Genomic DNA, 15931 nt, shown 5'->3' with positions numbered 1-15931 from the left:
AAACACATTTGATTGAAAGAATCAAATTCACTCTGGAGGATTTTGAAGTCATGCATCAACCATATAAAATCTCTATCTTAGTTGCAGCAATAATGACAAGACATGCTGAGGGGAAAGTGAGTGAAGTAAAAATAGTAAACCCCACAAAGCTGATGTCTAACAATGCATGAGTGTCTGTGGGTAGATTTCTGTTTTAGTTTTTTTTATTTAAACCAACACCCAGCTCTTGTTTCCTTGATCATTTGGTTTTTTTCTGTGAGTTGATGAGGCATTCTTTTTTCATGCTATTATTGATTCATGCTTTGAGTCTCATCAGTAACTTCAGAGCTATTTCATGATCATCTCTGCGATGACATTGAGATGATATTACACTGTGTCTTTCACAATGGCACGCTGCCAGCGCCTCTATGGCAAAGCAGCGCAGTACATTTAATAAAGCCGGCGCAGCATGGCTATTTCTATGATTACATTCAGAGACATGTGGCTCATTAATTCGTAATGCCGCACGCGGTTGGGAAAATCTTTGAAGTGAAGTGAACCTCTGCACCTTTGATATTGTCTTCACCTCCTGGAGCAGAGGTCCGTGTGGGGACACTAATGATCCGTTACTTTGATTTAGGACTGTGTGACAAAAGCGCCTTTCTTCTCATTACCATTTCTAGTAATAAGAAGTCGAATTGTCCTCTGTCAACTATAACTGTGGACTTATCAATCATGATACAAGAGGCACCAAGTGAGGAAACGAGCAAAGGCCAAGCACAATCCTGAGAGGACAAAGTCATGTTTATTTGTTTTATCTTATTTCTTTCACTCATTGCATGTCAAACAGCATCTGCAGTGAGATACTTTCTGGAGATGTGGCATGTCTGTTGAATGGGTTGCTACTTCAGGCATTAATAATGTACAAGCTCTTAATTTTCACTGAAGAAGAGGCATTTGTCCATTTGCCCTGCCCCCCACACTGATCAGACAAAGAGCGATAGTGACATGTCCCATTACAGTTTTAAAGAAGACCTTAATTAAAATCAACGCAATTCAATTAAGATGAGCTTAAGATTCATGTATGTTAATTGCTAAATTAAATGGTAGGTAAACATTGTGTGCAAAAAAAAAAATACAAAAAAGGCTCAAGTTCTATTCTGTAATCAGTGCTTATAATTGAAACGATGAAATGTCACAACAAGACCTACACAAAATTAAAATTACCAGCACATTTTCAGTCCAGGACAAGCCGCAAATAATTCACAATGTAATTATTTGGACAATGCTTTTACAAAGTTGACCTTAAACTAATATAATCACACTTTCTATGCTTTCTATTCTATTCAAATCAAGTCTCATTGCCCCTACTTTCCATGTGGTCTGTGGAGGTTCAGGCTGACCAGGGGAAGATTTTTCCTTGCCCTGTGGGAATCCCTGAATTTGAGACAACCAAGAGTAAAACCTTTCTTCTCTATAGCAATATGTCCATTTGTTGCAGACCATGGTTCCCCAGTTCCCTGACAGAACAGGGAGAACACAAAAGGGAATCCAGAAAAGTAACTTTAATGTTCCAGAAGACAAATAAGAATGGGGCAGGCAGTCGACGAGTTCCAGGAGACAGGCAGAGTTCATAAATCAGTTAATCACTCTAATCAGGCAGACAAAGCCAAGCAGCTGCAGGCAGACAGGCAAAACCCAAAAAACAAGCAGGGTAGGCATACATAAAGCAAAATCTGAATATGAGCGCAGGAGAGTCGGAACAGGTCACTGACGGTCTGGCAGAGAGCAGAGGACTGAGCAGAATTTAAATGCAGGGGGGCTGATGAGGAGATGAGCAGCAGGTGTCCAGAGCAGCGCAGGTGATGTGGATGAGCTGATGACGGGCGTGGCAGGCCGTGGAGCGAGAGGAGAGCAGGAGGGTGGAGCTACGTGGAGCAGGAAGCTCTGGCAGGGTTCCTGACACTATATTGATATTGATATATTGAAAAATATGAAAATCTGGTGTAAGATTTTTGTCAACCCTTTAGCCTGTTAATGAATCATAAAATCACACCTTTTTGAGGCATGTTAGAAAACAAACTGTGCGATTATTTGTCTTTTCACCAAAAAATAAACGAACTATTATTTAAATATAACATTAACAATAAGTCATCTTTTTATTTGGTATTTTCATTTGCACAAAGTCAAACATGGTAATAAAGAGTCATGAGTCCTGAATACAAAACATTTCACAGATCTATTGGGAGAGAGCCTCTTGCTCCCAACGAGATCAGCCCAAGGTAAAGTCTGCGTTGACATGCAAGACTGTAATTGATATGTTAATGCTTGTAGTCCTCATTTAAATTCCACAGGTCCTGTATCATTTTTGGGTAATGTGGTTTTCATCATCATCGTCATCATGATCATGTTCCTCTGTCTTTTTTGTAATATCTAATTCGCTCTCAACATACTCAGATTATGTACCTCCTTTGGTAGAGAAAGGGCACTTCGTGACCTTCTCCCCATGTTCACTATCATAACAAGATCTGAAAAGGTCACTAAAGACTACACTCACACTAATGATATTTGTTCTGACTGATGGGCTTTGAGCAGCACTTACACACAAAGTTAAAATGACATCCAGTTAATATTTAATGAGAAAAGATCGGCTGTACCCTAAATAGTGCTTCTGTTATGTGCATAAGGATTATCTGTAAACTGCCAATTTGGCAACCCTCCAAACAGAGGCCAGCTTATGCCATTAAATATTTGTTTTTTTATTATGGTTTCGGAGTATTTCATCTGCAGGTAAACTACAATTGAACCAGCTTGGATTTAGCATAATTTGTATGCAAATTCTGACATCTACGTTAATGTCATTCCGACTAATTAATGCGTCCTCATGTTAAGGATCAGACAGTGGTGGTGTGATATTTATTTGTTTATGTATTTCATCACGGTATTAGTTGGTAATCCTATTGTTGTGCACGTAAACAAACATACTTTTCACATCTATTGTTCGTATTTGGCTGTGCTGAGCATCTCTTTATGAAACTGTATTCTTCATCTACACACTTTTGGTATACAGTATGTTTTTATAATGTGAAAAAAAATACATATGATCCCATTTCCATTGTTAGGTTGCCAAACATATTATATTTAAATAGCACTGACACTTAAAACATGGCAGAACTTATTGTATAATGACGTCCTTGGATAAAATCTCATTTATTTTCTTATCATTTTCCTCCACCTCCCCATAGCAAGTATCTAGTGTCTTGTTGCTATGACAACAAGACACATGACTTTGCATTCTGTTGGCAGTGACATTCATAGCTTAATTGTTCTGAGTAAATACCCTGTATATTTGCGTTTTTATCTGTGAGGACAATAGTGAAATCATTGGCAGCTGCTGTTAGGTTTACACGACTGTGAATGTGAATCAAGAAGAGCAACAATTCTTCCATTTTTGCTCTTCTTGATTTACCTTTGCCTGGATGACTGGGAACCTACACAGATTGTAAAATGTTAATTACAAAAGCAGATACATTAAAAAGATAAAATAGATTTAATTAAATGGTAATTTGTCCCGCGACCCGATAACGGATTAAGCGGTTGGGACAATGAATAATTTGTATATAATTCTAGAATTTTATATCGTGTGTTATTCAACTTACAAGGCGAGGCAAGGTGCCGCTCTACTAATCACAACAAATACTGCCTTCCTACACAGAGTATCCCAAACACTCTGAGCACTTTGCAGATCAGTATCTTTGCCTAGAAAGCTTTGATATTGGGGAATCAATCTTCTGGTTAGTGGACAAGCCACTCAACTTACTGAACTACTTACTGAAATTAATATTGTATTCCATCAAAATTGTTTGTGTTTACTTTCAAGCTCAGCCTCTCTTTTTTAAATTGATTCTGACTATTTCTGACTAAAAATCTATAGCAATGATGAGTAAGCACAAAGTGGCTCTGCCATTGGAAAAAGAGGGAAATAAAAAAGCTGTTTCATCACAAATCATGGAACCTTCCAGAAAAATTATTATTATTGACAAACACATTATTGTTGTATGCATCAGTCCCTTTAAAAACTAGAAAAGCCCTCCGCCGTGCAGCTCATTCCCCTTCCAAATTGGATTTACACCGTCTACATGGTGATCTGGATCATCATCAAAAGGTTCTAGATTGTTCTTGGTATCTTTATACACCAACCATGAAAAGTAAAAGTCAATCGGAGTTGATGTGTATTTTTAACAGATTTATGAATCCGAAAATGGTGTTTTCAGTGTTAAAATGTACAAATGAGAAATACAGTGCAACGAAGCAATGCAACATGCCGTAATAGATCTGCTGCTGGCAACACAGCTGTTAATTTGTCTTTTGTCAATTACCCAACATGAAATGCAACTACTTGACACAGCTTCACCGAATACACACATCCGCTCTGGCATTGTTCTTGTTCTTTGAAAGCAAATATAGTTTCTGTGGAAGTGTGAGACACTTGCAGGGATGACAACTGTGTGAAAATCTTCAAGCCTGTATGATGAAAGTCTACCTGTTCGATAGTTGTTGAAGAGAAGAGTAAATTGGATCATTTCTTTTCACACACCTCAATAAGAAAAAAGATCCTCTGCAATCAATAGCACTGAGCAACTGCAAATAATACCTTTCCAACGTTCAATTGTGTCGTCAGAAACTCATAATAATTATAATTATTGGATGTCACTGGAGAGTATAGTCTCTGGTTGTCTGGAGACCCTGGGATTATCTTTGGAAGAAGGCTAATGGAATAATTTAGCAGATAAGAGAGAACTTTGGCTGGTCAATATTAATGTTTTGGCCCCAGAATGAGACGTCTCTTTGGACAAAGATGCTAATGAGCCTTGTTTTGCATATATTAGCATAGCTCAAAAAAGGAACAAGGACATTAAGAGGCAGTGTGCCACCTTTATAACTTCATTGCTTTCACTCAGGGTGGAAATAATAATTGAATAAATGTGACTGAATATTTATTGAAGGCAGGTTTTTCCATTTGAATGGCACTTAAAGTAGAGAAGTACTAGAATAGTCGTAATTGGTCAAATAACCATAAAATATGTGGCAACATCTACTGAGTTCCTGTTTTGATCAGATCACCAAGTTTAGAACTTGAGCCCAAGACATCTACATAACATGCTTGCTTTTTTTTAGTTCACTTCAGTGTCAAACATCATAATGGAGGTCGCTATCAGTTCATAATGTTCTTATTACACACGCACATATAAGATAGATTCACGTGAGATAAACGTGAAATGCTGCATCTTGCCAAATATAATAAAAACTGATTAATTGTCTTGCTATACAAAATGTCACGACTATCTTTCAACGCTTTTTGTGAGATCCATAAATAACGACGCGACAAAACAATGAAGATTCTAAAATTAAATAAATGACATTACATTTGTAACGGTTTTGTGAGCATTCGACATACGGGTGACGCGTGGCAGCAACTGGTCCCCGCTGTATTTTGAAACATAGACAGCTTTTTTTGCAAATCAATCTGGTTTGAATGTACAAATATGCAGCTGACTGTTACAAGACCTTCTCAAGGTTTTCAGAACTCGAGCTTCAAATGAGTAGAGCGTTGGTGTCACTGCAATAATGCGCTATATATATATTGTATTCATCAAAACTCCTTCTCAGTTGATGGGAAAGGCTAAACCTTGCCATGGGAATGACAAGCCTAAAATAGATGTCCCCTAGATTTTTCCTGAAGATAGCCTGATATCAGTGTGTCTGGCGTCCTTCACCCCCCCTATCCCCCCTATCCCTCCCCAAAGGGGAAGCTCTGGCAATAATGAGAGAAGAAATCTGTGACAGGTAATGGGATTTCCCCTACTTTTAAAGATTATTATGCTTCTCAAGGGATGTGAAGGTGGTACAATAGAACTTACCCTTGTTCAGATAGGCACATCATTTATATCTTTAGATTAGATTTCTCCCTCTGTATGGCGCTGAGACAGAAAAGACTTCATGATGTGCTTCTGTCCCATCATCCTTGAGCGCTGACAGTCACTGAGGATAACGGTTCTATATGTCACAAATCAATGCATTCAGAATAGAGATAATTGGAGAAAAAAAAAAAACTCTGCAGTCGCTGTTTGCAGCGAACTGTGATGATTTTCCCAAAGTAGCATCTATCTTAAGGTGAGAATGTTGCTCATGTTGGTATGCAGAGAAGCAGAATTCACACACGCACACAAAGAAGGTGTCGTCCTACTGAGTGCAGTACAGACTTGAGTTACCGCAGACAGCAGATGCCTTTTCCAACAGCTTGTTTTCTCAAGTCTGCCTCCACCTAAAGATAGAACAAAGAGTGATGATGATAATGCAAATGAACTGTGTTGCTTTTGTTTTTGCTGTATTCTGTAAAGTACTCAGCATCGTCATAAATGGAAAGTATGCATGAATGCCACGACTAATACGGTTTGCTTTAGCTTTAGCTTTAGCCAATTAAAACAACAACAACACGACTCAAAAGCTTAGCAGAAGAATACAGTTTGAATTACATATCACTGCAAAAATAATTATATAACTGGATTTATAAATATTCATCAAGTTTACTCTGGGCATATTGTTTTGTTAGTATGTATAGGAACTGTATTATTTTTATCGCCTGCATTAAAAAAAAGTGCATCACAGTATTGTTATTAACCAAATACTTTTCATTTTATTCAGCATTAATCCTTCATTACCATTTTCTAATGAGGAATTAAAGCGTGTTCATTCAGAGGGTGTCATATAAACAGTGCGCTGCACGGCGTCGCTGGAAGTATGCGGATGCAGTGCAGCTCCAAGAGCCACTGAAGATCAAATGCTGCACAAAGTAATTGCCATAGCCGTTAGCATCAGCCGACGCTTCACAGTGCTGGTCTGCAGCAGAGACACAAAACAAACATGCGAGTAAATCAGCAACCAGTGGTGACTTGTTTTATCTCTAAGCAGCCAGGTGAGGCGGCAGACAGCGCACAGCATCATAGCAAAAGACACATATCTAATTTTTTATGACATTTAAAAAAAAAAATTGTGCCAGCTGCTGACACCGACTGTCCAGATTTATCAATGTCATGTAATTTTTTGCCAATTTTTAAAACAATATATTTCTGCTTTCGTTAAAAAAAAAAATCCTGAAAAGAGTATTGCTGATTTATTCCAGAGAAGTGTGAGTAAGAGACTCATTCAAGTAATTATAAAACCCTGCTTATGGGACATGGACATGCTTATTATCCTCATGAAGATTATTGGGGGGTTTATGCAAATGTGTGTGGAGGATTTGGAAGAGAGCACGTTCCCTACAGACGTAGTTGTGTGGCTGCTGAGATCGCTGACAGTTTCCTCCGGTCACCCTCTCCTGTTTGGAATAATCAATGCGCAGCAGCAACATGTGCTCATTTTCTAATGTTAACTAAATCTAAAATAAAGCCCCCACCCCATCTGGGTGAGAGACTGTAAGAAGGTTATGGAAATGTTTGACAAACAAAACACATTATCCCAGTTTTTTTTTTTTTTTTTTAAATTAAATTAAAAAAAAGATGATGCTGTGTTTTTTTGGTGTCTAGTTATCTAGTCATAATCGAATCATCAAAATGTTGATTCATAATCCTTTACAAGCTAAATGCCGTGTCTGTCATCATGGCTACCATTTTCTGAGAATAAGGATTTTAAACTCTCCAGTAGTATGGTCCTTAATCCTCGCAGGATCAATTGTTATCACACTGTCAAAACTATACAGATGTGAGCAGTCATAGCCACAACACCCTGAGGAGGAACATCATGTATCATTGCTGCTGACAATTCATGCAGACGTAACGGGAAAGGGGCGCGATGGAAAGACATCTACCTTTAGGCCTTGGGGGGGTAATCTCACTCCCACATGCATGAAAGGGATCAGGCATGGACTTATTATTCAATTCATTACTTTAAGTGGATGAGCACTGACACTAAGCGTCACCGCTGGTTAACGTCTTGTTGTACAAAATGCGAGAAAGACAGGAAGCATTGTGAGTGAGATCATCTCTCTGCACCAACATACCAGCACTAAATGGTTTGCAGTGGGAGGTCCTTGAAAAATTAAAAGAAGCATAAAACACCTTTTATAAAAGGGAAAAGAAGAAGAAGAAGAGGAAGAAGAGAGTTAGTCCTGAGCGCGCCGCCACAATGGGCCAACAGAACTAATGTTCCTAAGATGCAGGTTTTTAACATGTACTTTTGTATTGAAAGGACCAATCCGTGTGTGTACTGATAATAAGAACAAGTAAACACGGATGCTATCTTCAACCTACTCTATATTGGATTATGACAGATGTGCTATTAGCATATAAAGAGTGTTTATATAAGTGCATGTTTATTAAATCGCTGTTTGCTTATTTTTTGTGAATTTTTTCATTGTAGATTTTTTTTCTCTCTGTCGAAACCATTTTACTTGGGTTAAGCTCAGAGGTTACATTTTCATGTCATGTCATTGGTTTATGAATATAAAGTGTCGCTATGCTTCCACCTTGTGATAACCAGACATGGAGACGAGCAGCGAAAGGTCAGTGAGAGGCCGGGTGGAGATGAATACTCTATTTCCATGGAAGCACAATGAAGGAAATTACTCTACGGTGTGTAACTTTTCTGCAGTAGAGTTCATTTCAGTAATGGTTTCAGTGTGCGTGTGTAAATACAACACATTATGTCATCTGTTTGGAGCCTACACGTCCCTTCCCCATACTTTGGCAGAGAAAACCTGCAGTATATTATCTAGTTTACCTAGAAATCTGGCTGTTGTTATTCAGGACTGTGCCAGCACAGATCTTGTTAATCGCTTTAACAAACATTGCTTCTCCAGAGTGGCATAAATCGAAGCAGGAAACAGTTGTGGCTCCTTCACTATGGCCTAATCTGAGTGTATCAGCTGGTGTCAACTCAGGGAGAGAAAATCCATATGCTGTCTGTTTGCATAGTCTGCCAGATATTGTTTGCGTTGTCTATGACATTAGGTGATGTTGACCAATCTGATAACAAAGCCAGCTGGTAGCCCCGCAGGCAACGCTGCAATGAAAATGTACAGTTTTATATGTTCACAGGAGTTAAGCCTCTTAACGCGTGTGAGTTGAAAACCGTTCAAACAATCTCGGAAATTAGTTAGAGATTTAAAAACCACAGTCTAAAGGCATTCACTCGCCTCCAGATTACTAAATCCGGGACAGATTAGTTTCTATGAACAGAAATGAGACTCGCTTGAATGAACAAGTGGTGGAAAAGGGAGTTTTCAACGGATCATGACTGCCATCTAGTGGCCATGTTGAGAACTCCCTTGCAAGCCTTTGGACACAGCATTCCTATTCTGTAGGAAAGGTCTCCTGTGTCAGTGGAAAATACTTAAATCATGAGTTTTGTTTACATGTCTGTGATGCTTACATTAAATAATGATTTGCATCTTGACATTGGTGTTACAGAAAATGTGCTCATGTTTTCGGGCCAAAGTGTACAGATTTAATTTGACCTTTTGAAATGACCTCTACTATCTTTTTTGACTGCAGTCCCATCTAATATGACTCTGCCTCCCTACTTTGCTTTCAGTATGCAGACATTAACTGCTTCATCTTGATGATGCTAGGCTAAGTGAACATTTAGTAGCCTTATACTGTATATGGGAAGATGATGATAAGTGCTGTTTGTATCGTTATATGTCTGTTCAGTTTTCCACGGTGCCACTGCTCTATTTGGTTTAAAGGACACATTTCCAGTCGATGTAACTTAAAACTACAGGAAATTACAACTTTAATTATTTTCGTACAGAGACATTAAACACCAAATGACCAGTTTAATGTTGTGGTGGCTAAAAATATGAATTCAACTTTACTCAGCAGTTAAAGAAAAAAAAGGCAAGAAGGTAATTACAGGCAACTAAAGGTTGTGTTAACATATATTCTTTAACCTCAAAGAATATTGAGATGCTAATGAAGCAGTGGCTTTTTAAAACAACAACAAACAACAAACATTTCAGTATCAATAAAAACATTGCAGAGGAGGCACGGGATTTCCTTATTAATTTTCTTATTCACATATGGCTATACTGTTTGTGAGTGCATGTAACTGACTTAATTCTGCTCAAAATGTGTTTTAGAGAGAACGTCTTCCATCAATCTGTTTTGTATCCTCTTGTGCAGAATTTTGATGATCACAACTCGACAGCCATCATTTAAAATGAACACAAAACATTGTCGTCACATTAATAAAGACCAGCTTTATTTTATTATTTTTTTACTTCTCACAAGACCTTGATACATTAAATGCTTTACCAATCAAATGGATAAAAGTGAAAATAATTTCCAAGCTGTGAAAGGTTGCAAAACAAACGCATCGCCACAAAGTCGTGGTCACATCACAGCAAAATGAGTTTTCCTTTGAAGGCCTCTTCAAAGAACTGTTACTAACACAGAATTAAAAAGTGCCTCACTGGGAGATTGTTGCAGCGTGTTTTATCAAACGTTACAAACAGTCCTACAATATGTGACATTTAGGGGACTAAAGCAGAAACCATGTCCACAAATTATGCGCTTTCTTTTTGTAAAATAGGAAATAACGGCGTGAAATGTCTTAAGGAAATTAACAAATTACTCATACAATACACACTGATGAACAGACTCATTTATAATGATGACACATGGCAGAAGCAGATGGCTCTTCACTCAGAATGACATGAAGTTGCATGATGTCGATAGAATAAAAACAGAAAAGTTCAGAGAATGAAACTGGGATAGCGAAAGGCAGATTGGATCCACTGTGAAAGGTTTGCATATATTCCTTATTTACAGAACACAGTTTAACGTACTGTACTTTCCCTCGGGGATTCATTCATTGTCATTAAAAAGAGGTCATACAAAATGTCTACACATAGTTATATATATATATTTTATGAACAATTCTAATAAGATGATAATCACTTTCTCATAGCAATGAATAATTAGCTCTGTTATAACTACCACTTAAATCATAAGTGACCTGAGGTGAGGAGCAGTCTGTAAAGAAGTTAGGGAAGGCCAAAGTACACAGTGTGTGGTCCTCCATGGGCGCAGCCGCCTCAGAGGGGCAGTAGACGGAAGGCTGAGCTGGGTGCTGGCTCCCTCCTAGTCTCTTAGAGTTAGTCCAGGGCTCAGAGTAGAGGAGGCCATCGGCTAAAGGATGAGCATCATAGGAAGCGGGATCCAGGCCACCCATCTCTGGCTGGACTCGGAGGGGAAGGCTTTGGAAAAAGTCCTGATCACTGACCATGTTGCTGTAGTCAGGCCCCAAGAGCTCAAAGAACTCCGCAGCCTCAGGATTGCCTCGTTCTAAGTCCTTCAGCGTCATCCCCGAGGTGGAGCTGACTTTGGAGCAGTTGGCAGGCTCAGTAAAGAAAGAGGGGGGCAGATTGCGATGCCTCAGGGGCGGTTTCTTGGCTTTTTCACCCCTTATATCCTTCACGGGACTGAAGAGGGCTGCCAAGCTCTTACTCTGTAAGTTAGCCTGGACCCCCTCACGCTTGGGTGGCACTTTGTTCTGCAAAGGACTAGACTGAGCCAGGGGGGTACCTTGTCTTTGTACCGGGTCCTCTGTTGTGTTTCCAGGTGTTATAATTCCCGAGCACCTCTTGATCTGCTTCTGTAGATACTTCCGGTGGTTGACTTTCCTCTTGGATTTCACGGGCTTGTCCAACGCCAGCTTGATATTGCTGGAGGCTGAGTCTATGAAGCTCAGTAAGTCACGGGTGGTCTCTTTGCAGTCCTCATCATTCTCTGCCTCACAGAGAAGACTCCCATCCAGACCTTTCTCGACGTCGTACCCCACCACTGAACCCGGGAAGCAGAAATTCATGAACTGGGGGTTCATGATTGCTGTCTGAACAGCCATCACTCTGTCGAGGCCAGCGGCTCCAGCTGTGCCATTCGCCGTGTTCCCTGAATCAAAAGAGTCTTCAGAGCATGCCTTTTTTTAAAATCTGACAAACATTTAGTCCTGATACTGCTCATGAACTACCTGTAAACATTCCGGAGTAGAAGTGATGGGGTTCGTGCAAAGCAATGAGATCTTTCAGGGGGCCGGACCTAATGATGTCATAACATCAAAGAGGAGGGGCAAAAGAGGCCACGGGATTTAACTCTTTGCTTGTGCCTGACCACCTGCGTCTGATCTGAAAGCCCCTGCTGGGGGGGTAGACAATAAACTCCATCAGCACTAGTTGAACTGTGTGTGCCTGAAGCAAAACTGCTTTCACAAATGTGGAGGTTATTACTGCAATAAAATTCATTTTGCTCTTCTTGATTTACCTCGACCTGGATGACTGAAAACCCACACAGACCGGTCTTACAAAACTTTAAAATCCTGCTTGGCTGTTAATATGAATATGAAATTGGGGGGGGGGGGGGGGTAGACATGTGGTGAAATAAAGACTAGTACATCAAGGTTGAAATTCAAACAAGAATATTATAAAATATTGTTTTGTTGTCGTTGCTCATGTGAGTAAATTCCTGTGTGTGTTTTTTTTTTAAATAGAAACACTTTCCGACCGTCATCCCTATTTTTGTTCTGTCTAGATAACCAAAAGAACTTAACTTGTGGTGTAATTGCTGTTCATTTAACTATCAAACAGGGGCTACACAATGCTGGGGAAATGCCTCTCTTTTGTGGGAAAATCTTTGTGCTCCGACAGATGCCCCCCCTTTAGGAGAATCTTCCCAACTGCTTGCTTATGTCTTAATCTGCTCACGGCAAAAGTTGATTTTTAGTGCATTCCCAGGCCAGTGGGAATATCTGCCCTGGCCTGACAACTATTATGGGCTGCCTTTGACATAAAGCCCTACAGGGTCTAAATAGCCTCTATTCTTCGCCCAGCAGTGAAAGGGAGCTTTGTGCCAGAGATTCATTAAATTGCACCTCACAGCCCCTTCGTAAAATGGGTCTCAATAATGAACAGTCGATTTAACCAGAAAAGCTGCCGGAGCTGTTAAATTAAAGGGGAATAAAGTGCAGCTCAGCCTCGGTGTGCCCGTAGAAATGTTGTCCTGAAGAAATCCTGGGTTTGAAACTTATCTTGTAAACAATAATTTATTTACAGGACATTTCTTTGCTGGTACAAAAGTTGGCAGCGCTGATCCCATTTCAGCGTGAGTTCAAGGGGATTTTTGAAGAGGAAAATATAGTAGAATGAAACTTTATTTGCATCCACTTTTATGTTGCTTACTGAAGAATGTATTCATTATTCTTACTTTACGTTGGGACATGTGCAGCTGAAGATTTTAAAGACTGACTGAAACCGATGTTGAGGTGAGGTAGTGACTAATTTCAGAGGGGTTTTTTTAGGGGGGGGGGGGGGGGACTCTGAAGCAGGGAGGGAGTGAGGCCGTTAACTTAACAACATTCTTTATTATGCTAATTCCTTGGGAGAAAGGAGACAGTGAAACTGATAGCACTGAACTAATTATCTTTGGCCCAGCCGAAGTCTGACTGAAAAGGAGTGCAGAGAAACAAAATGTTAGAAAATAGAATCTCTTTGTTTCTACCGATGGTAATGAAAGACATTCTGTTACAACCTAGATTAAATCAATCATACTGAGATGCAGCACAAACTTTTAATTTTAAATTGCACCTACTTCATCTGGCACTAAAAGCTGGGCATTTATTCGTAAGATCAAAACATTTTAGTCCCCTATTGTGACAAGTGTAGGAGGGAAATGAAAGTCAACTGAAGGTATAACATGGCAGGATTTCAGTGAAGAAGAGGCCACATTTATTTAGCAGCAGAGTCATTTTGGCAATTTGACATTGTTACAATCACGCCAGCCATATCCCCTCCCCTTTTTTTCTTCTTCCTCCAGTTGAGCAGCTATGGCTTTTGTGCTAGGGGGGGGTTATTCACATCACAGGGTCTGACGCACAGACCCCGGAAGCAAGTTTCTGTTGTTGCATATAAAGGCTAAAAGGGGGAGAGGGGTTGGGCTGAGGCAGCCCAGTTTGGGAAAAATATATATAATGAACTGAGAGCACAACTATTTCATTTATTTCTATATGGAATCTATTTTGCTACAGTTCTAATTTCCAATAAAGAATAATTGTTTTACCATTAATCACCAAGGCCAGATTAACAGTTAACTTTTCGATGGCTCAATGTGTTTGATTTAAACCTCTGGAGAATTTTGTAACATGCTTTATCTTTTCCCACAAGTCGGCACTTCCCTTCTGGTAACGTTTCCACCACACACACTCTTTCCCTGAGATTTCACCCATTCAGCAGCACCTGAACCCAAGGGTCTTGGGCGCAGAGTGCAAAATTGTGCGGCACACACATGCTTAATCCCTTCCTATAGTGTGTGGTCCCTGTCTGAACAGGAACATGCTCAGAGATTGGGGTCGGGCGAATACTAATAACAGCGCTGATTGATGGCTTGTGTCAGAGACTTAGAAAAGGCTGACAAAATTAATGACCTCTCAGAGTCCTGAGAAAAGTTTAAGGATGGCCTTTCGTCGCTGAGAGCCTGTCCTCCCCCATGTTTAGCTGTGTTTCTTTCTATTTGGGGTGTCCGAAATCAAGTCATGACAAAATGTTGAGAAGACTGGCTTTGTGTCCCCGGGTAGAAAATCAACCTACACACCAATATGCTTCACAAATACATTTCTGTTCAAGAACTTGTGTGTTTTTATTGATTTATTTTTACTAAAGAGGAAGGGAGTAAAAGAATCAACCGGAATATCTAGAAGAAAGTTACTGAGCAACATTTGTTTTCAAGAGAAATACCGGTAGTCCGAGTCTTGCTATTTGTACTCGTTTTTCTTGACATTTTTTTCAGGGATAAATGAGACTCCATGGGGAATTGCAATAGTTTTCTTCAGTCCAATGCATGCATTCACTCATCACTTCACTCTTAACCTTCCTTCAACCCTTCTCAACCTCTCTCGCACCCCAGGAGTTGTATTAATAATATTACTGGCAGGGGGGGAACAAACCAGCGTCTACGGGCTGCCTTGCTACTGCAATTTAGAGCTTTAATGGGAGCTGGTGAATAAATGCGTGTCAAGGGGAATCCCACAGGTTAGTCCACAGGGGTGAGGGCAGCAACCCTAAATGCAATAACCACCCACTACTCACTTTATTGGCCTCCTCCGATTAGGCTTTTATTAAATCTCAAGCACATGCAGTTGTTCCTGCTCGATGGAAGTAACTTATAAGTCTGAGTCAAAGTGCGAGCTCTCAAAGATAATGTGCCAAGGCATGATTAAAAGACAATTAGTAAGACTATAATTTCCAATGAAAGATTTTGTAATTTTTTGGGAATGACAGCACCTTGAATTAACTGCTGGAGCACCTTTTCAGTGATCAATGACAAATTAAACTTATTATTATGAAAGTCAAAGAGAATGTGAAAGGAATAGATACTCTTCATATTTGGTGCCAAAGATTTTATTCCTGAGACGACAGTGAAAGTGTTGAGAAACATTTTACAATATGCACTTAGCTTGTAGAGATGGGCCTGACTGGCAAGAAGGATTTTTGGTGATTAAACTAAATGACAGAATTGAAAGAAGTTGTAAGCAGTTCCAAAAACTTGAATTCAAAAACTGACTGAAAGAAGAAAACACAAATTTGAGCTAAGGTAACCTTAATGTCTTTTGGAGAGGGGAGGGGGGGGTATATTGGGTAAATTTAATCTTCTGATGATATCATGATTCCAAAAGTAAACAGACACAATATTCCTTTAAATAAATAACTTTTAAAAATAGTTTCTTTTCTGTGTTCAAGCCTTTGTAAATTTACAGTTTTGCAAAAAAAAAAGTATAATTAGGCCACAATTTACTGTAGTGTAAATTGTGGAAATAAAATAATTTACAGATGATTAGAGTAATATTATTAAAACCAAAATCATTGATGCAATTTCATTGTTTATGTTTCAAGAGCCATCCCTAA

At 39.4% G+C, this 15931-nt stretch overlaps 1 protein-coding gene across 1 annotated transcript; it reads right to left on the bottom strand.

The window, feature by feature from the left end:
• Nucleotides 1–10941: 10941 nt before the first annotated feature.
• Nucleotides 10942–11883, bottom strand: LOC137901846 (protein FAM181B). The gene has a single exon (XM_068745891.1). It carries the CDS (start codon nucleotides 11881–11883, stop codon nucleotides 10942–10944), a length of 942 nt encoding a protein of 313 aa, XP_068601992.1.
• Between the last annotated feature and the right edge of the window lie 4048 nt (nucleotides 11884–15931).

This window comes from Brachionichthys hirsutus, chromosome 11, assembly GCF_040956055.1.
Source record: "Brachionichthys hirsutus isolate HB-005 chromosome 11, CSIRO-AGI_Bhir_v1, whole genome shotgun sequence".
Classification (NCBI taxonomy): domain Eukaryota; kingdom Metazoa; phylum Chordata; class Actinopteri; order Lophiiformes; family Brachionichthyidae; genus Brachionichthys; species Brachionichthys hirsutus.
This window is presented reverse-complemented; position numbering and strand designations above follow the sequence as displayed.